The 22348-nt window shown below is 41.6% G+C and overlaps 1 protein-coding gene across 1 annotated transcript in view; it reads left to right on the top strand.

The window, feature by feature from the left end:
* Window positions 1-22348, top strand: part of LRP1B (LDL receptor related protein 1B) — a 1375759-nt gene that overhangs the window by 678730 nt on the left and 674681 nt on the right. The window contains exons 15-16 of the mRNA XM_006028602.1: window positions 15036-15158; window positions 18315-18455. Coding sequence (XP_006028664.1) covers window positions 15036-15158; window positions 18315-18455 — 264 coding nt within the window. The remainder of the gene's footprint in view (window positions 1-15035; window positions 15159-18314; window positions 18456-22348) is intronic.

Below are 22348 nucleotides of genomic sequence, written 5' to 3'. Positions count from 1 at the left end.
ATATAAGAATAATGCAGGCAAGGCAAACAAAGTCTCCCACTCCCCGATTTTATATTTGCCAGTCGTAGGGCTATCACAGAGGAAAGGTACATCTGACCAGTACACAAGCATCACTCTGTGGTTCATTCTTGAATGTCAGATGTCAACAGAAGCCTGGAGGCCGAGGGCCGAGGCCCACCCGTCACTCAGTGGGGTAGGCTTGACAGTCTGGTGGTACACCCTCTGTCCATGGTGGCCCCTTGGAGCCCTTTGCTACTCTAAAATCCCTCCTTTTGTATCCCTTTTCTCCTCTGATGATTCTTCATTCCCAGGTATTATTGAGTGGTCTTCCTGTGGTCACCATATTGTCCATGTTCTGTTTTGTCAGCATATTCCTTTGTTTCCCAAACCCATCACATGCACACATCTTAATTTGGGCATTTACTGGTGTCTTAATTGGGGCATTCCCCAGCCTCCTAATTTGGTCCATCCACCAAAACCGGAAATCCCAGGGCTCTGCTGCTGGTCACTGTGATGTACCACCTTATCTCATGGTATGGAACAGTGTGGTACATATCTTCAGTTTCCCAGCCTGTTTATGCTCGCTTGTCCATTGGCCTCAGACGTGGTGTCTGCCTTGTAGGAAACTGTGTCACAAACATGCTTTTAGAAACAAATTAACCCTTGGTGTTTCATAGATTCATAGAAGTTAGGGGCTGGAAGGGGCCTCATGGCATCATCAGGTCCAGCCCCTCTTCTCTAAGGCAGGAAACATTGCTGAGGTCCGATGACCCCAGCGAGGTGTGCATCCAGTCATCTTTTGAAGATCTCCAGGAAAGGTAACTGTACCATCTCTGATGGGAGTCTGTTCTAGACTCTGGACACACAGACCATAAAGAAGTTTTTTTCCTTACATCTAATCTGAGGAATGTTTCTCTGGACCATTGTACTAATACAATATCTGCTTTATATACAAACCAATTCCCTAAAGCAAATCTCTAAATATCATTTACTAGCCATCACTCTGCATTCAGGTCAGAGCTGGCATCAGAGTAGCAATGGAAGGGGGAGCATAAACCCACCTGTGGCTCTAGCGTGCCCTGGCCCACTGAGGCAAGAATCGGCGGTATCTGCTGGCCACACTGACAGCTAGGGAGGCAGGGGATGGAGCCTGGCCATGGATCTCTGCATTGTTCTGCCCCTGGGTGGGCCAGACTCCATTTCCCAGACTGCTGTGTGGTGCCATGTGGGCAGGCAGCAGGGCTGCTTTTGCCCAATGTCCCTCGTAGCACCAGCGGAGGCCAGAGCTGCCACCTAGGAGCAGAGGCCAGGACCTGAAAACAGCTCTCCCAGGGCCTGTTTTACACTGCTGCTGCCCGCCCACATGCCAGATAAAATCAATTGGTGGGCTGGATCTAAACCCTGGGCTATACTCTGTCTACCCCTGGTATAATAGCTTCTTTGTATTGGTAAAGGAAGAGGGATGGTTGGTTGCTCTGTCTGTTTTTGCCTTAAAATTGGGAGATGAAGGGCACAGACATGGTCCAGCAGATACTGCTGCTCAAACCATTCTGATTCCATGGGCACACAAAAGAAATGGGGTTGCACACACAATCAATATGTTGGAAGAATTCAAATTATTGTATAGAAGTGATTTCCCTCTCCAAGCATCATACATCTCCTAGACAGCATTAACCAAAACGTTCAGTCTTAGCTTTTTCTTAGGCTTAGGACCAATACTACTGTGTTTGATACCTCCTTGTTGCCTTTTCTCCTTTCTTTGTGGTGGTGTTCATACTTTTCTTTCACGTACATATGCATATCTTTACTAAAAAAGATTCATAAATAAGCACTTGTTTCATGTTTTTCAAATTCCTGAGCAGCTTTATCTGTGCTTTTTTTTTTTCTTCCTGACCAGTTACATATTCTTATATTTTAGTTGGAAGCTTGTAGTTGATTCAGGTATCTGGTTCTGTAAGGTTGCTTAATAGCTTCTTACAACTCATTTAAATGAAAAATGGGAGTTATGTCTTCCCCTCAGGTTTAACTCAACCCATAATAATAAGCAGTAAACAACATGAATTTAGTCATCTAAAGATACATCTATACTGCAAACCATAGTGTAGTATAGAAATGCCTGAGCTACCCATTAACAAGCTATCTTATATATCAGAAGCCATATAATTATAACAACAGAGTTACATGTGGGATAATTAATCTTAGTTCTTTTGTGAATGAGCTAGCTTCTTTGCTCTTGTCTTGCATATTTCTATACTACACTGTGGTCTGCAGTGTAGGCATCCTCACAAGTCTTCAAAAGATTGACCATATTGACTTAGAGTCCATTTTTCAAAAAAGCAGAGTACCCACAATTGGGACTACAGTATCAATAAAGCTTAGCACCTATCATCTCCCTCTGAAAATAATGTCATGTGGAAGATATTATGTTATTTTTGTGCATCTTGCACCTGGCTCTGGCATGGTTTCTAATAAAAAGCAATGTCAATAATTTATGCATATAGTTGCATGTAGTTTATTAGCAGATATACAAAAAGCTTATGTATTTTTAAGCAAAAATTCTTCATAATCAGCATGATATGACATTAAATCTAGGTTTATGCACCTTGGAACAATATTTGACATGATTAGGCTTGTGTGAAGGCCAACATATAATTATGCAAATATAGAGATAAAAGAATTTCTAACTAGTTGTAAATACTTCCGTATAAGTTTGAATAAGAGGATTAAGCAAATACAAATGATCTACATAATACAGCATCTGTATAAGAGGACTATGAATTGGATGCAAAGAACTGTTCCATAATTACCTTAAAACTGTACTTCAGGCTCATTTAGTGAATTAAAATGGAATCCTGGCCTACTTTGGATCTTATGTAAAGTCATAAGAAAATAGGCATTTTAAAAGCTTACAGAAATGTAAGAAACAGAATAATAGTCTTAAAAGCAATACTTGTGGGGGATATCAAAAAATGAAAGCTGCTGAAGTTTTATTTCTGAAATACCTGGTAGACTAACAGCAAGGGATTTGGAAACAGTCCACTTCTCATAGCAGAAAATATACTCATTTCTGTATAATACTTGTAGTTGGAAATATGAAAAGCGTGAGGCACTGGCAGCCTAGGAGTCTACTCAGCAATCCCCTTTTCATCCTGTTTGAATACCTGTTAGGAATTCATTTGTTTCACCTTGTTATTTAGGGCCCAATTTAATCCACCATATTTAATGGACTTTCTAATTTTTTTAATTTTCAGCCTAACTATTTACTGCAATTCAAATATACCCATTTAATTTTGGATATGTATTTATGTATCTGGAGCAAAACAGAAGGAGGTTTCAGATTTCAGAAACAATTAAAAGCCTTTTTCTCCTTTCTGCCTTTCCCCAGTGTTATATTGTGGTTTTGCTTGCTCACAAGGCTTCTAATGTTTTCTTTGACCTGTTTTAAAAACGTTCATCAGTGCGAACAGTAGATGACCCTGTAAAGATTCGGAGGGATTGTTGTCTAGATAGTCTGTGATTCAAATGATTATGTAAAATATATGGTTTTTGAGTGCTAAGCTAATGCCTATGACTACTTTGAATTTTGGTTGGTGCAGACAAAATAAAAGAGTAGCTTTGCAGGCTGTATTTTGATTGCAGATAATATCACGCAGTCTGCACCTAGATATGATAGAGGATTAAGTGCCTGAAGTAGGAGTTAGGCGGAATGCAGGTACCTAAGTCCCAAACTGTGATACAATAAATCTTGCTTGGCTTCTTTTTAAGTGTCTACCCCTGGCACTTCAGAGTTATGACTCCAAAGTTGCCTAGATACCTAGAATTCTGATACAGTGTAACAGGGCCCTAGAACACGCCTGCTCCTTTAAGGGAGCAAGTAGCCAGGGGGGCCACTTGCAGATGGTGAAGGGGACTAATGAGTGACTCACCTGATTAGAGGTCTCAGGCTTGAGCTATATAAGTCCAGAGCCTGAACTAGTTGAGGTGTCTGGCCCTAGCACCTACGAAGGGAGGAGCTGCTAACAGCAGAGCAGCAGGACTCCTGCACTGGCAGTGGAGCTGAATAAGAAAATCTTCAGATCTGGAGACAAGGGAAGGTACCTGGAGCAGAGAGGGGATCCTGTCTATAGGTAGGTAGCTCTCATTTTAGGTTAAGTCCACAGAGGGTTTGGGTGCCTGCTAAAGGAAGCAGGTGCTTTGATTTAGTTGCACCAGGATTTAGCCTTGAACCCCGCTGGGGCAGACTCAAAGGCCTATTTTAGAGACATGGACCAGAGGGTCCATGGGCCCAGAGGGAGCTGAACTGAACTGAACTAGGGGGTCCCCAAGCCCAGAGGGGGCTGAGAGCCAGACTTGAGGGGTCTGTAGGCCTAGAGAAGGGGCTGTGTGTGGAGCCATGAGTCCAAGAACCTGGAGAACATTCTTGGACTCATGAGTGGGACCAGATGTCCAAGAGCTCAGGCAGAGGCTGAGTAAGGGACCAGGAGGTCTGAGGACCCAGACAGGAGCTGAGAGGGTGAAATGAGAACGTCAAGGATTGATAACACCTGGGAGGCTTTGGGGTATGGTGTAGGGGAGGAATGGAGTCATGCAATATGCCCTTAAGGCTACACGTGCCCTTAAGGCTTTGTGGACAAATTGGAGAGGGTCTATCGGAGGCCAGCAAAAATGGTGAGGGGACTGGGACACATGACTTATGAGGATAGGCTGAGGGAACTGGGCTTATTTAGTCTAGAGAAGGGAAGACTGAGGGGGGATTTAATAGCAGCCTTCAACTACCTGAAGGGGGGTTCCACTTTTCTTGTCTCCCAGGAGAGAGCGTTACCAGCAGATTATAGGTTATTCTTAATTAGAGTCAATCTCTCCTATTTATTAAGATGAGCCAGTGTGCATCAAAGGTTCAAGATTCAAGATATCATAAAAAGCACATGAAGTAGACTTTTTGTAGGCTGGTGCTTGGGATAGTAGGGTCCAACTTTTTGGCAGAAGTGCCACAAATTAGCCTCACATTCTTCCCAAATGCCACTGTAATCCCTTTCCCTTGTCAATCTGGTACTCTGCTTTCTGTTCCCTGCCCTGTGCCCCATGCCTGATCTGATTCCTTGGTTTCTGCTCTCTGCCCTATCTGCAGCTGTGTTGCCTGTCCCGCCCTGAAGTGCCACGTGCCACACACACAGAGATTGCCTGTACTACTTGTGGCACCATGGGCACCTCTGGGTTAGAGCACATAACTAGAAGGAGAGTGTCCTTAATTCTGGTATTTACTCCTGTGAATATTTCTGGATTTCATATGTAGCAGTTACATATTACAGAAACAGTCCCTGGAGAGTAGGGGCCAGAATCCCTGCACTTTTCATTCTACACTGCACACTGGCACAGCTTCATCATGAGGAGAGGAGGGTGCACCAGCCCTAAAACAGCCTATAACTTGTAGCTGTCACTCTCCTGGGAAATGGGAAATGCAAGGTTGAACCTATGTGTCCCACTTCTTTGGTAAGTCTTCTAAGCATTGCCTTATTACACACCTACATTTTAAAAGCAATTCCTGAGCCAAGCTGTCTTCTCTGAAAGAACAGATATAGGTGCCTAGCTGAGATGATAATATTGACTCTGGTCTTGAATAGATCGAGTTGGCTCCACGCATACTGGACTCGAGCATCTAAGATGCATAGAAGAGTGGGCTGGTGGGGGTGAGCTGGCTAGGGGCTGAAGGAGTGGAGAGGTTTGCAGCTGGTCAGGCACTCTGGCCAGGAGGGATTTTGCAGCCCCTCCACGTCCAGCTGGAGTGCTCAGCCAGCTGCAAACCCCCGCCACTCCTGGCCAGCTTCAGACCCCCACTCTCGGCCGGCACTCCGGCCAGGGAGTGCCCAAGTTGGCTAGGGGCTCAAGGAGTGGTGAGGTTTGCAGCTGGCCAGACACTCTGGCCGGGAGGAGGGGGGCAGGGTTTGCAGCCTCCCCTGCTCCTTCATCCCCAGCCAGCTTGGCCACTCCCTGGCCAGGAGGGAGGGGTTGTAGCTGGCCAGGACTCTGGCCCAGAGTGGGGAGACTGCAAACCCCCCATCCACCAGCTAGAGTGCCTAGCCAGCTGCAAACCCTGGGTCAAAAATGCTGCACTCTTTGCTCTGCTACCCTCCCCCAGGCCCTCCAGAGCACAGCGTGTCTGACTGGTGCGACAGGGCACAGTAGGGCCATGCATGAAAACTGCCTGCCCCCTGGCAGTGCACACTGCCACTGGGAGTCAGCACTGCCTGAGCCTGCAGTAAGCAAGCAGCAAGTGGGGAGCCAGCTCATGCTCCTGCTGTAGCAGCCACTGCCTTCAGTTGGGGGCAGGGGGCTGCAGACCTGGGTCCCTGGCCCTGTAGCCCGGGCAGCTGGGGGCTCCTTCCAGCACGCCTGGGGGGCAGGGCCTGTGGGTGGGAGGGAAGGGGCACAAGCAGGGCTGGGGGACTGGAGGGGGTGGGGGAGTGAGGGACACCAGCAGTGCTGTGGGGGGCATATAATTTTAACCACGGATTTGGGGATTTTTATCAAAGAATTTGCAATTTTTTATCAGTGAATTTGTGATTTTTTTTATCACGGATAACCAGGATCCCTGCTGATCGCTTAAACTGGTTAATGTGTAATGTCTGTCCCTAGCCCATGTGGCTACTAGAGCCAAAGTTGCTACTTGCCCATGGACCGGATCCATTTATTTGGCGTGCACCCGCCCACGGGCCAGATCTCATCAGTTGGTGGGCTGGACCCAGCCCATGGGCCATATTTTGCCCACCTCTGGGATTATGGCCCCAACCTTGGGTAGGGGCTATAGGCCGAGGCACAGCAGCCTCTGCCCACCCTCCACCGCCCTCATATTCAATTCTTAGATGAGGGGCTTCAGTAAATATGGTCAGTATGTATCGGCCAATGTTTTGTCTAACATCCTTAGTCATATAAAGGATGTAGGCTGTACTACATTTTTATTCAGTGTATTTAAAGTTCATTTTGTCACATTGTGCTTTTCTATACACTCTAAGCCTAAGTAAATTTTAGATATTAATTCATGTATAAATAGTGTACTCATTCATTATGTTACTTCATGTAAATGGACTAAATAGACACAGACATGTAACTTTTTTTGGTATATTCCCTGCTTAATTGCCAACTTAGTAGTAATCATAGTTAAATAATATTATTTTGAATACCGGGGTAAAGACATCTTGTAATTATTTCAGAGAGAAAACTTTCATAACTTTCCAGTTAATTAACAAGAGCTGTGGTAATGGTAACTATGGTATCAATGCTAAATGCTTTAGAGCTTGATATACAGTATAATGTACTGTATTTTAAAATGTACTGTTGTCCTATGAGTTTGTTTTTTCTTTATAAAGAGACTTCCAGGAATCTGAGTTTTTGGACCCAAAATGTATCCTTTTCTTTCTGACTTCTGTCATCTCAGCAGAAACATGGCAATAAAGAAAGATTCCTATGGTTTTGGCATCTAAAAAGCAGTAAGTTAGTATAGCATAGTCTCCTGAGTGCAGCCTTCAGTGTTTTCTGATTTTTATGTTTTCTTGACCCTTCTCTCTGCCATATGAAAAACTAAAGCAGCTACTAAATTGTACCATAAAATACTGAATATCTTTAAGAACCATATTTAGATAGCGGATAAAAGCTTCTTAATAAGGTTTAGTATCCATTGCCTCTCTTAAGTGTTGGAGGGCTTCCTGGGTCGAGAAAAAGCCTATGGATAGAATCCTGAAAACTACTCAAAGGCTAATTTTTAAAGCAATTTAGGCATGTAAGGATGCAAATAATCACCGAGTGGGATTTTCTAATTTCCATTAGGCTCCATGTCAAGATCTGTATTTAAAGATCTGGCCCTTAGTTACTTTTCAGAAGTTTATAATAGGTCTCCAGACCAGCAAGGGTTAAATTAGATGTGGGATCATTGCTCTATAGAAGCAGTACTCAAACTTTTGGCCCCACTGGCCAGATGCCTGGTGCATGTAACAACTTGCAGATTCGTGCAGATTGGAATGCAAGTTATCATGGGGGGTGATTGGGAAGGTGACACTGAGAAGCTCAGCATGCTTGGAGAATTTTGCAATAGCCCAGAGCAGACTCCTTACCACATAACTCCAAGCAGCAACACTGAGCACAAACACAGTGGATCTAATAAAGATCCAAGTTTGTGCAATTCAAGTGGAGCCCCTTTATTATTTCACAGAGTGCTGTGCATGAAAAAGTGCAGGCACCATCTGTGAGCTATATCTTTTGTGCGGTTGGCATGCTTGGTTGGGCATCATGTGTCGAGATCAGGCCCCATACCATGTTGGTCTGGAGCACTTGGATTGAACCTTGTGCCACCCTACATGCTCAAATCAGGCCCCATGCTACCGCAGCTCAGCCTTTCATACCCAGATCAGACTCTACACCAGGGGTGGGCAAAATGCAGCCTGTGGGCCAGATGCGGCCCTCCAGGCGATTCTATCTGGCCCGCGGGACCCCTAAAATTTTAGCAAAATTAATATTTATCTGCCCCTGGCTGCCTGTCATGTGTCCCTCTGGCTTGCCAAAATCAGTAAGTGGCCCTCCGCCCAAAATAGTTGCCCACCCCTGCTGTACACTGCCCCAGCCCAATGTCATCAGGCCCTGCGCTGCCATGGTTGGGTCCCATGCACCAAGACTGGACTCTGCATCCTGAAAAGAAGATGGGATAAAATAATTGTATTTTGATTTTCTTTTTGGACCCTGAATAATGTGAAAACACTTTCTTTATCCTTGAATAAACTGTGTGTTGTAGACCATATAAAAATATGAACTTTGTTTTGTTTTGTTACATTCTTGAGTGATCCTCACTGTACTGTGCAGGAACGTGCTTGATGAGAGTATATTTGGCAAATAGGCTATTCCCAGTTAACTGAATATCCTCATTAAAATGTTTTATGCCTTTTTAAGATTTGTTTTATTCAGAATTGCGGTATAGGACAAAATAAACTTTGTCTTTTTATCATTATTTCTTGGGTATAATAGGTAAGCATTTTATGAAAAAACATTTCTTATTTGCTAAACACTCCTTACTTGTGGTCTCTATTAAGGGGAATGGTGCTAAATACTAGTATATAGGAGAAAATACTGGTAAAACCATTAAAAGATGAGGCTTTAAACTGTAGAAATAGTAATGGATTAATTGAAATCTGTATTGGCACAAAGGAGTTGTAGTCATAAATGGTTATAGACTACCTATCCGTGGTTGATTATATACCAGCAGCACTTGTGAACCAACTAAGGATGCATACAAGAGTTCTCATGGACCACTGAAAGTTAAACAGTTTAGAATAAGCAGCTGAAAACTCTTATGGTTGAAGGTCATGCAAGAGTTCAACTTGCAAACTGCCTGTCCTACAAATAGACTGCACTGTGAAGGGCATCCAGTCAGTGGTCCCCAGAGCATGCATCCCATTGTGTTTTGCAGTTGGCTGTGGCCCCAGGGGACCATACCTCCTCCTAACAACATCCTCTCCCTCCTAGCCTCTCAGCTGCCAGACTGTCGGATGGCAGACCCAGAGAGTTTTGCTGTCTTTTGAAGTGGAAGCTTTGAGGATGGATGGGGAGCTTTGACTGTAGTGATCCTGGTGCCCTGGTCATGGGAAATCCTACCACTGCCACCATGTATGGGGCTGTAGGCATGGGGCTTTCAAGTGCCACACTGGGGTTCTGTTCTTCCCTGTCCCTCTTCCGGCCATTGCTTGCACCCCATGTATGCAGGCTGCAGGCCCAAGGTTCTCAAGTAGCATGGAGGGGGGTAGGCTTTTTGTACTCATGCTTTTGGCCCTAGTGCTTAAGAGCTTCATGCCTGCAGCCACCATATGTGGGCTGCAGGTGCCAGCTTTGATGTGCCCCAAAGGGTGCTGGCAGATCCAGGCGGTTCTGGTGTATGGCTTCCCCATGCCTACTTAGGCAGGAAGGTTAACTGCTGCATAGCCCCTGGGCTGTGGAGAGGTAGCCTGGGGGCTGAAAGGGGAAAGGGTTTTGTCTCTGACTCCACTGGATCAGTGGAATCCGACTAAGTCATCGACTGTTCCTTTTTGGAGGGGTTGGGGTGGGGTTGGGGTGGAAGTAGTGCACAGTCAGACGCCCAGACAACAGTAAGGAAACTTCTACTGATAGGGGAACTGTACAAGCATTCATTTAAACATGACCAGCCCGTATCACACTAGAGTTAAACCTCATTGAATGTGGTTTATTTTTCTACACCATTTTTAGAGTAGACATAGTATTGTGAACGATGTTTACCAACTGCTTTTACTGGACTAAAATGAGTTTATTAATAGAAATGTAACACTGTACACACCTAAGTTTGAGCAGAAGCTAAATGCTGCTGGAGGTATACAGAAGTCAGGAAAGAATACGAAACTTGTTGAAGCAAATGGATATCGTACCATTTGCTTTAATGATCTCTGGATTAAGCCTTGAAAGCGGAGCATGTCTGGCACACAGTATGAGATAGTAGGGCCTGGCAAATGACAGAAGCAGACAGACAAAAATTTTCTTAATCTTCCTGTTGCCCATTCAAGGTTGCAGAAACAAATCAACACTATGCATCCCCTGTGATTAGTGGGAGAAAATGTTTACTCTAGGAAAAGGAGAAGAGTTTTAGTGAAATTGTATTGTTCCTCCTACAAATAGCTGTTTCCATATTCTGCCGTGTGGTGTATGACTGTTTTAGGATTATAGCAGGTGTATGTGACTTTGTTTCTGTGCTGCATATTACTCTTATTCCATCCATCTAAGGATGCAAGAATGATACCGTGTATTGCTGTAGACAGAAGCTATGCAATTCACTTCCCTTTTAAACTTGTTTTGCTGTTTGTTTCCTTTTATCAAAACTAATTACTGTATTGCCGAGGGAACTGATTGAATACACATTAATGATTGCCATTTAGGATGTAGAAAGATAAATAAATTATGTCAACTGAAAAGGGAGAAGGGACTTGCTGCATGTAATCAAATCTGCAGTAACTATTTCATGTGTCCTGCAGTGGGTGGAAGTTTAATCAGGGCAGCTTACCTTGAACAAAAGAAGCACTACCTGAAATTTAAGTTCCATTTACTATGGAATAGAAAGGAAGCATGAAACAATTAAAGCAGATTAACTGATATGTGGTAAAGTGCCTCCATTCCCCTTTTAACTTGGTATAATTTGTTCATTTACGTACAGCTTTACTGTAATTAAGACTGATCAGTTTCCCAATAGATGACTTAATAAAATACCCAACACGCGTAAGCCTATTTTGGTTCAGTAAAGAATACAGCATCTTATACAGGAAGTCTCCCTACCACAGATCTACCATGCCAGGCAGCAGCACATTCAAGCATGCCACGCTGTTCTTTGTTCCCTAACTTCCAAACGGGAAGGAGAGCAACAAAAACTGCATTGTGTTGCAGGAAGACTATTTTGCTCTCTCTCAGCATCACTAATGAGCCTGTCTGCAGAGCCTCAGCATAGGTATTGCACACAGTGCACTGTGGTGTGTTTGGCACAGCAAATTTGAGGTATAAACCCACCCTGAATTTGTTTGTAGCAAAATACTTTGGATAAAATTAGTTCCATGTCCACGATTTCTCATTTACATAAAAAATGAGCCCCCAGTGAGAGGAAGCAGTGTGTGTCAACAGAAAGGGATTTTGCTGCCAGCATAGCTAGGCCATCTCCCTGAATGACATAACTTAAGCTGACAAAAGGCCTCATCTCTTGGCAAGAACGTGTCTACACCAATGGCTTTGCAGGCATAGCTACATTGGCTAGGAGATTTGACCTTTTTACAACCCTAATCAACACGGCCATGCAGGCAAAACATGTATATATCTTTGTACTGTAGACAAAGCCATAGAATCATGTCAGTGACAGTTTGCTTAGTCATTAAGTGACTGTAGGATGTATGTGTGTGCTATGCCACTAGTTCTCAAACTGGACCACAGGAGATGCTTCACTTGGACTTCACACCCATGCCAGTAACCCATGCCCACACCAAATGTTCCAACACTAGACAGCTCTGTGTGTGCTTGCTATGACATAGGAGCAGCAGAGTCACCTTACTGCAGCATTATGCTGAGACAGAGAGCTAATAAATCCATATGCATCCCTGTGTAAATGTGACTCTTCTGCTTCCCTTGGCAAATTTAACGCATATGGTGCAGCCTGGCACTGGGAATGTTTATAGCAGGGATCGGTTACGAGTAGAGTGTGGAAATGTGATTTGGGTAGAGGGGTACGTTTGCTAGAAATAGGGTACATCTATATGAGACATTTACTGCACAGTAGGCTAATTGGCTGTGCAGTAAATGTTGTGCATCTACATGTGCACCCCTACTATGCTGCAGTAAACTAATTTACTCAGCAGAACAATAGTAGCTGTAAATACAAGTACTATTCTTTTTTACTCCATAGCAGTGCCCATGTAAACAGTCTCAGCTGGCTGGGGCACGAGGTCGAACCCCCCTTTTGACCCAGCAAGCCCCTCTGCAGCATGTTGATCCCAGAGGGGAGCAGCCCCTGGGCTCTGGATTCCTTGCCAGGCAGGGCTGCTCTGCCCTGGCTCAGCATGCTACAATCCCACATGGACATGAAGACGTGGAGCCTGGGAGCAATAAGCTCTGGAGTTTATTTATGTACCTTAATTGCACATGTAGATTCCCCATTGTAGGGTTGGCCAGAGGCCTGAAGGTGGGCACAGAATAAAAAGTTTGAGAACCACTGCACTTTATGCCAACAGTGTGCAATATGGGCTGACAGAGATTTGAACCATGGCAGTACAGAACTAGCATGAGTCTTTATAGATTGCTGAGTCAGTCTCAGGGTGTGTCTGCATGTGTTTTAATACATTTTTCCTAACGCACATTAAATTTATTACCTCCACTATGAGGTAGGAAATAAATGTACATTAATATTTGCCCTATTGTGCAATAATGAAAGTGCATGCTTTTTTAGTGTCGCTTAATATGCAGCAGCCTATTTTACTGCACATTAGCATATTTGCACAGGTTTTTATGAGACACTTTAATGCGCAGTACAGTGAACTAATGCACATTTAAGCTTACAAGTAGACATGCTCTCAGGCTGCTTACAGACATAAAAAGTGCTTTATTTCAAAATCGGCATGCCCCTGCATCAAGCCCAGCGCATGCCCAGAAGAGACATTGAGTTAGTTTGACCCAGCTCTCAGCTTCTGTATAGATCAGGCACTTCAGCAGGGCTTTTTTGGTGCTTTTATCTAATAGCTGATTGAATTAGCTATTAGATAAAAGTGCCAGAAACCCCACTGAAGCATGCAGTCTATACAGAAGCTGTGGAGTCAGGTCAAATTAACACGCTGCTTCTTCCAGTAAAGTGTGGTTGGTTGGTTAGTTGGTTGGTTGGTTGATTTTTTTCACATCTGTCAGTGCCCTTAGACTCTAACAAATCCATATCTACTCTGAGCTGAGCACAGGTGAGAATATATAACATCAACACTGGCTGGGGGATTATGTGCAGTTATTCAGATTCACTATGATGTGATAAAAAGGTAAATTTTGTTATTTTCCTCCCCTGTAAGGGATTCTTCAAGTCCCTAACTTTTTTCTTGCAAATTCAAAAGAAGAACATGATACGACTTGACCACAAAAACGCATAAAAATGTAGAAGTCCTCCAGTAATAAAATAAATAAACAATGTGAGGCCTGATATGTCATTTCTTTTGCACTCATAGCTTCCATTGCCACCAGTACCCATTTTGCCTGTATAAGGAATGCAGACCTAAAACCTACATGTGTTTCAATTATTTCTAGCTAAGGTTATATAATTATTGTATTTATTTTACAATTAGTGTCACTTTATAACACAACAGAGAATAACATGCCAGTTACTGCTTATCTTTTTCATATATCAAAGGATTACAATGCTGGCATAACAGTTATTTGTTCTTTACAATTTAAAATTCACACACAGTAGTAAATTTGGAGCATGTTTCACTGTGTAGTAATGCATGCTTAACACCCATTCACAACACTGCAAAACATACCCTGAAATACTTAAACATTTAGTTTTATTTCTCTTCCATTATGAATTTTTTTGCCTTCTCTCCATCATTTCAGTTTTTCAGTGTTCAGAACAGAGCACTAGATAAATAAGAAAGTGTAAGGTGGCATGTGAAATTGTAATCAGCTGATATACACAAAAGAAAAGAACACTATAAAATAGTACATATTTGATTTCAAGGTCATGCAATAAACATGACCATAACTGGAGGCTGTTTTTTTTTTTTTAATGGTAGCAGTCTCAGATGGAGGGGAAAATATATGAATCAGGCTTGACTGCATCCGAGTTTAGAAGTTAAGTGATGTTTAAAAGTTTATACAGTCATTTCTCTATTCAACTTTATTATCATGGTTGTTATTTTTTATTTCTAACTTTTTGTACTATGCCACATTAGAATTAGATTTGAAAAATATGAAAGAAGAAGGATCCTAATCTAGCGAAACTCAGTCAGTATGAATACTGGGCCACCCCATGATAATTTGTTCACTTGAGCTAGATATTTATTGCTTATAGCATGATTTTATTACTGTGTATTTTCCTCCTCATTACTGTCCACATAAGACATTTAGCCCCTGAGGCCTGGGATATAATAACCTAGTCAATCATTGTAGTCACATTTTTTGCACTTGTATTTTATCCGCCAATATGCTTCATTCTCTTTTTCATTGTATGCCCTCGTGTGTTTTGAAACAACTAAATGCATTTTAATTTTTGAATTTATGTTTCTATGTCCTGTAAAGATCTTGTTAATATTTATTCATACCTTAATGTCAAAAAAGAACGATGTAAATGGATACCATCATTTTTGTTTGTATCTGTAGGGTACTATAACAGCAACAGTAAAGCTATCACACTAACCTTTTTCATACAGATAAAGGAATCTCTAGTCATGTCACTTATTTTCAATATAAGCTATCTTGTTACAGCATGGCCTTTGAACTATTAGATCTTAAGGTTACTCTCCTTTTTTGTTTTTTCATAGGTGACAACGCATGCCGTGTGAATAATGGAGGCTGCAGCATGCTTTGCTTAGCCATTCCTGGAGGCAGAGTTTGTGCCTGTGCTGATAATCAGTTTCTTCAGGAAAACAGTACAACCTGCATGAGTAAGATTTCTTGAAGAATGCTGCATTTAATATTACAGTTAAGGGAGGGATAAAGTAAAACCTAAAGATGAAATGACATTTTAAAGATGTCTTAACTTTATTGCTGTTTTGTGGTTCTAAATAGGGCAAATAACCATTTGTGAATATTTTTTTCTAATTGGAAAAGATTGGTAAATGTAATCAAGTTTGAAAAGTGTGACAAACTATTAAATGTATAATATTTGAGGGTACAACATTTGAAAGCATCCCATAGTGTTGAATTTAATAAAGAACTTTAGTGCTTCTAAAGCTCTTCATTATATCTCACAGTGGATCAAAATGAAAAGACGTCATAATTAAAGGCATTTAAGTAGTTTAGGATACTCACATATTTACTTCTATTAGTCAAGCATAGTAAATGTTCAAGTTCAAACTCTGAAAAAGTCACGTGTGTATATGTGTGTGTGTGTGTGTATAAATTCTTAGATTGGTGCATTTCTGTCTCAAAATAATCTATTGAGTGGATGTCTGTTTTTGAAACACTGCTGAAAGACCCTTGGGCAGATAATAAAATGTAAACATACCATCTGAAAATAGTAATCCATCAATATAATATGGGCAACTTGTCAAATTCCCAGTTTTAATGTTCTGGAATCTGTCCAATACATAGTTGTATAAAGAGATTTTTTTTTTTCCTAATAGCACATAATTTTTATTCATCTTTTCAATAATTTTGTCCATTATATTGAACATCTCTGACCTACTTCATTTGTGTCTATACAAAACAAGAATATAGCTTATTAATTTGTTTTATTCATAGATGTGCAATTAACAATTTAATTTTTATTCTCCTCATGGCATGGTATAGCTGCATATTCTTGGGACAGATTCTTGGGCAGTGAATACTGGTGCATATATAGCTAGAGATCCACTTACCATGTTCATAAAAAAGGCGTATTGAAGCCAATCTGAATTTTGTGAGAAAAGCATAAGAGCAGCTGCTGGCCTATAATGCTCATACAGAAAATTCCACAATACTGTTTAAATGATGCAGAAATAGAGACTGCCTACTTACTACTGGCCTTTTATCAGGTGTAGATCCTTCAGGAATTGTATTGTTAGGCAATTTCAAAACAAACGTTTCCAGAACTGAGGCTCTTAGATGGAGCTCCAAATGGCAGAGAAGACACATGCATAAAATCAGTGGTATTCAAAGTGAGGATTTTGTTATCTCTGCAGTTCTCCTCTGTCTACATTTGCCAGTCATCCAAGCCGATTACCTCTAGTGCAATGGTCGGCGACGTTTTTAAGCTGTGCGCTGGCATAACCTACTTAGGCTGCATCCAGACAAGTGTGATTGTTTGATATGTGGCGTCGCAGACATGTCTGTTCTCTGCGCTGCAGTGGGGCAGTGCAGAAAAACCCACAGAGGAAAAAATCAGAGTGGCACACATGGCATCAGCTTGCATTGCCCGAAACTGGAACCTGGCCAGCTGGAGCTGTATTTCAATGCTGGCCAGGCTCTGTGCATCAGGATCTCCACTGCTGCAGCCCCAGGAGGCTTCCAGGATCCCAGATAAGGCTACTAGGGGCAGCCCAGTGCTGGCCTAAGCCTCCCCTGCCCCACCCAGGGTAACTTGCCATGCACCAGTGTGCACATGGGATAGGCACTACCCAAGGACAACTAGCTGCGGCACAAGATGCACCGCCACTAGTTGTCCCCAGGGAATCAAATGTCCACGCACATCTGGACATGGCCTTAAGGTCAGAAGCAGGCAGGTGTTAGAATCCAGCCACCACCATGGCAGTATGGGGAAACCTCCTGTTCCTCAGCTTCATTTTGCGTTGGCATGAGGAAGCGATCACAGCCAAAGGCCCCCGCCACCGAAGCCTCATGTCCACAGGCTGGATCAAATGGCTCCACAGGCTTCAGATTGCCAACTCCTGTTCTAATGGACTAGAGGGAGAAGGCAGGGTAGAGTTGCACTTTATAGACTAACTAGATCAGAGATGCATATATTTTTGTAGGCAGCAACTTACTTCGTCAGAGAGGGAGGGAGGAACGATGCTGCAAAAGCTGTTTATGTAAGGGAGAGTCTGCACTACAAAGTTTTGCCGGCAGAACTCTAGTGCTCTGCTGCAGTGACAGAGCCCTCCTTCCTTCCTGCAAAATTAAACAACTTCTGCAGATCTGGTTAAAACTTTTACCTCTCTTCGGTAACTGGCAAAAGGCATGTAGACAATCCTATGCCTTTTACTGGTTGCCAAGATCTCTTCAGTGATTTCTACCTTCCTAGGGTGAACTTTATGACCTGACAGCATAGCTGCTGGGTGGTGCCACAATGACGTAGGCATGCACATGTTTGGTAGTGGCAGCTACTTTCTGCTACCAAAAGTTTTGATAAAAGGTAAAAGTAACAAGGCTTAAACCAGCATGCAATTCATTGGCAGGGAAACTAAATGAAAGCCCCAGCTATAGATCACTTAACACTTCTTTCCCATAGCCTTGCCTTTTTCCAGAAACAAATTCAATCAAAGAACGAATCAGTTTCGACTGCTGAGTACTACCTATCATACCTAATCACAGATTGCAGGAGAAAGGGTGTTCACTGCTCTGTAATAACATTCTGTGCATTATTTGCTTATTCCTTTTATTACCTCTTCCTAGATCATCTATGTAACAAGCCCTGTAACTCTTTACTTTCGAAAACATCTTTACACCCCAAAGTGTTCCTCTGGAAGAAATCTCTTGCATATAATCAAGCTGCTTGACTTGTGGTTTGAGATTAAGAATTGGGCCTTAGTTTACCATGTTCTGGCCTCTATGGCTCTCTTCATGTATATGTTTGATTAATTTTTAATGTGATTTTTAAACTCACTCTCAATTTTGTTTTGCAATGTCTGGTTTGTTGTATGAGCTTCTATAACTTTGAAAAAAAAGTTCCTGTTCACCTATTTATTAAAAATAAAGTACATAAACCATAACGTCAGATAAACATGCTGCTGTAGTTTCCAGATGGAATTATGCAAAGCTTACTAAAAACTTAATATTCTTAAGAAATGGAGTACAAGGAATAATTTATATCTACTTATGTGCAGGTAACATTGCTTTTTTTTTTTTTTTAATATCAGGCTACTTAATATGCATATTTCTTGGTTTTCTTTTTTCCCCCACAGTTAATCCTGGAGAAGTGTTACTGCAATTGTGCAAACCTGGAGAATTTCAATGTAACAATGAGCGCTGTATTCAGGACCGCTGGCGCTGTGACGGAGATGATGATTGTTTAGATGGGAGTGATGAGAATTCAGAGATTTGTTGTACGTGTTTCTCTGCTTATTAAAAGAGCATTTTCCATTTTCCTTTTTAAAATTGCCAATGTAATACTTCAAGTCTGAGCTAAAGACTAAAGTCTGAGGGAAAGAAGGCTGAAATTGTAATAGTTAAATAATTCTTGCAAATCTGCCACTTAATGGCATCATTAGACTCACAATGTAAGCAGACAGGAATGTAATGGTTTCATAGCCTAAAATAAGGGCATTGCCTCAAAATAGTGTTTGTGCCTCTGATCCTGGGGTTGTCCCTTCTGGTGCTCTAAAAGTGACTCCTTGTGTGTTCTAAGTCAGTGGTATTGTGGTATGTTAGGGGCACACGCAGGGTCTTTTCTTGCAAAAAATCAAATTTATTTGAATACACTGAAGACCGAATTCATTGAATACACTGTGCAGAAGGTTACTTAAACAGTTCATTGCTTTTTGGCTGTGGAGTTTTGAAAGGTGTCCAAAAGAGTAGACAGGTTTGGAACACAATACTACAGTTTCACTGCTTAATATATCCTGGAAAGGGCATTTGGGACCTGAAATACAAGCAGAATAGATTTTTTTTTCCTCCTCAATGACTGTATTTTCTACTAAAAAAAAAAAAAAAAAAGAAGTAGAACAGGAATGCTTGGTACACCTGATGCTGATGCAAAGAATTTATTTGCAGTACATAAGACTTACATTAGGACTTTTTACATAAGAATTTCAAAGCATATTAGAAATATTTCTTAACTAGTGCTTGAGACACCATTATATGCTAAGCAAATATTTCCCTGTTTTAAGTCATCTTTAGTTGTGGTAGTTAGTTTATAGCTTTCACCAAAATAGTGCAATAAAATGAAGAAAAATTATATAATTTCTAAATTTAAAAACATTATATATGTGTGTGTGTATGTATATCATAATTTTTACTAAAAGCATATAATAAGATTATCCATTCTACCAATTTACACCAAATTAAAACAAAACATAACATATCATGATCTAAAACAAGAAATAAAATGGAGCAATGAACAATACAATAGAAGAAGAAATTTCTATTTGATTTTAGCCCTTATTCTTTGTGCAATTAGCACAAATGCATGTAAAGAATATAAGGCAGGCCCTGAAGTATTAGAAAGATGCCATATTGTTTTTCCTTATTAGCCCAGTATTTAGTTTTTCCCATTAATGGAGAGATCCATTCCACTCCGATTACTTAAATCATTATTTGTGGTCTTGTATGTTTTTTGAAGAACTAAATCTCATTCTTCCCACAAGAGCATATTTCTATCCAAATATGGAATCTAACACCACCTGCCCATGACAACTGCAAATCTCATTAGTATGAATCTCAATCTAGTAATGGCCTCTTGTTGTTTGTAGTGTTGCACCACAGACAAATAAGTTTCTGGGCCAACGTAGTGTTTTATTAAACTTAAAAAAGGGAAAGTTTGAGGCTCACTGCCAGCATATCCATCTGCATGCTGACATCCTTAATTCTTAATATAATGTCTTATTTTAAATACTGGGAAAATGTTGAGTCAGTTACTCTCAATATATTTTCCAGGCCATTTAACTGGAAGAGAGCATACATGTTTTTAGCCATCCAAACCAGAGCCTATTTGGCACAGGGGAGGCTTTTAAAATGCACTTCTTGAAGTGCCCAATAAGTGTAAAAGATCTAACTTGCGTGTGAATGTAAGATAAGGAGCTTCCAATTGGCGGGAAAAAGCCTCAACTTTTATTTGAGTATAAAATGCTTTCACAGGTGGTACTGGCAGCATTGAAACCCAGGAAGTGATCAAATTCAGCTGCTGAATGAATGTGCAGGGCTCCTGGGTGTTCGTGTGTGCCCATGGAGACAAATTGGCCCCAATACAAGAAGATTCCCTGTGTTTAAAACTTAATGTTAGACCAAATAAGGTTCTATGGTAGTTTAAACTATCAGAAACCAACATTCTTTATGGAAGTAAGTCATCTGAAAAGCAGAAAGTTGAAGCCCTGAGTGACAAGGAATGTAAAGAAATGGCTGAGATTCTGTGCTGTCCTTATACAGCCATGTCTAGAGTACCACTCTGATGAGCCTTGGACAGCTGTCAAAAACCATACCCTTTGTATTTGCCCGTGTCCAAGCCCTAGCCAGGGAGTTGCAATGTTTAGCCAGTTAAGAAGATTTCCAAGATGCAGTCTGAGAGTAGGATTGAGGTGCATGCTTACAACCTCTTTGAGTCACCTTGAGAAGATCAGGTGCGGACAGAGTGGGAGCGAGTACACAGAATTTATCTCTTGATAGCTCAACAGCATAGATATGAGTTGAGCTTTTAAGACGGTGTTAGGAAGTTAAACGTGGCATAAGCCACACTTGCTTCCACCTGATCCAGAGCTGCTTTGGGGACTGGGGAGGCCCTTAAGGGAAATTGCACTCTCCCTTGGCTATAGGGTATAACATTGTTTCAACTTTGCCCTCATGTCCTCTAGATGCCAGGCTTGCAAAAGACTAAGGATAAACTTTGTGGCTGTTCATTCAAAAATTACGGCACAAGTCAAATTGGTGAATTCAAGGCTGCAAGTGAAATTTAAATGTAGTGTAGGTGGCTTGGCTCAGGGGCTAGGGAAGTGGTTGAGAACAGTTGGTCCAAGCTGGGAGGCAGAGTTCCAGATCAAGCCGATAGTCTGAAGCAAGGAGACAGAGGCCAGGAATAAAGAAAGGCAGCCACAGCACTTAGGAGTAAAAGAGCACCCTGTCTCAGTTTGCTAAAAGTGTTCTTAAATAGATGACCTGTTGCACTTCTGAGGCAGGTAAGGCTAGCCTGACCTACCTCATCAGGCCAGGCAGGGTGGGCAGGGCTTATTGTTAGGATTCCTGACAGTGGGTGCATCTATAAGTGCAATTAATGTGACACAATAAACTCTGGATCAGTTTGAGCCACGATAAACTACTCCCAGGCGCAGTGTCTACACACGTGCCTAGAACAGCAGCAATATTAGTCAGGGTGAAGCAGGACCCCAGCTGGCTGGGCTAACCAGGCACAATTTATACCTGCAGTCACCATCTACACATGTGTTTCAATTCAGTAAATTACTCTGTCATAAGATAGTAGTGTTTCCAACAGTACTATCTTATGCCGGAGTTAATTAATTTAATGAGCCCTAATACAGACTGGCACACATGTAAACAGCAATGCTTTACTACAGAGCTGATTGGTCTACTCCGCAGTAAAGCACACATGCTGATGCATCCAGTTGGGGTTCATTTACTTATTTTGATCCTTTTATATAACATAAAGAGGTTGAAGGAAAGGTGACTGCCTCATCATAGGAGTCTACAGCTTATCTTTGTTTCAGCTTCTAGGAAATACTTCCATATGCTTTTAAATATGCACAACAGAAACTCAACCAAGAAAACACTCTCTCTCAATACTGAGAGGCTGATGAGTATGTGTGCGTTCTTATTTCACTTTGTACAAGCACTATAGCTAATTGTACTTTCCCCTTCCCTTGCTTCCTTTGCAGTTACTACTTGTTAAAAATAACAGATGTGTTCAGCCAGGAATGAGCTCCACTTCTGTGAACTACTGTCATTTTATTGTAACTCTTTAGAAGAGGCCTTCAACACAATGCTGTATTTTTACTATAATTTAAGCATTTTCATAGTTTATCTTGTTCAAAGCCAAGAGCTCTTGAACTGAAGGACATACTTATTTATAACTATATGAAGTAAAGTATTTGAGTAAAGTTGGCCAAGTGTGTTTTGATTCTCACTGTTTGTTAATTTGGAACAACTCAGGGTAGTCACTTTGGATTTACCTGGATTTACAATGAAATCAGAACTTGGTTTCAAATCTGCAAATATAACATACCTCACCTGAAAAAGCATGATAAAAATAATCCTTTTCCTGTGGTTTCTGTTG

The sequence above is a fragment of the Alligator sinensis genome, unplaced genomic scaffold, assembly GCF_000455745.1.
Source record: "Alligator sinensis unplaced genomic scaffold, ASM45574v1 scaffold533_1, whole genome shotgun sequence".
In the NCBI taxonomy this organism is placed as follows: domain Eukaryota; kingdom Metazoa; phylum Chordata; order Crocodylia; family Alligatoridae; genus Alligator; species Alligator sinensis.
Note: the sequence above shows the minus strand (reverse complement) of the source record. Positions and strands in the feature narration are given on the sequence as shown.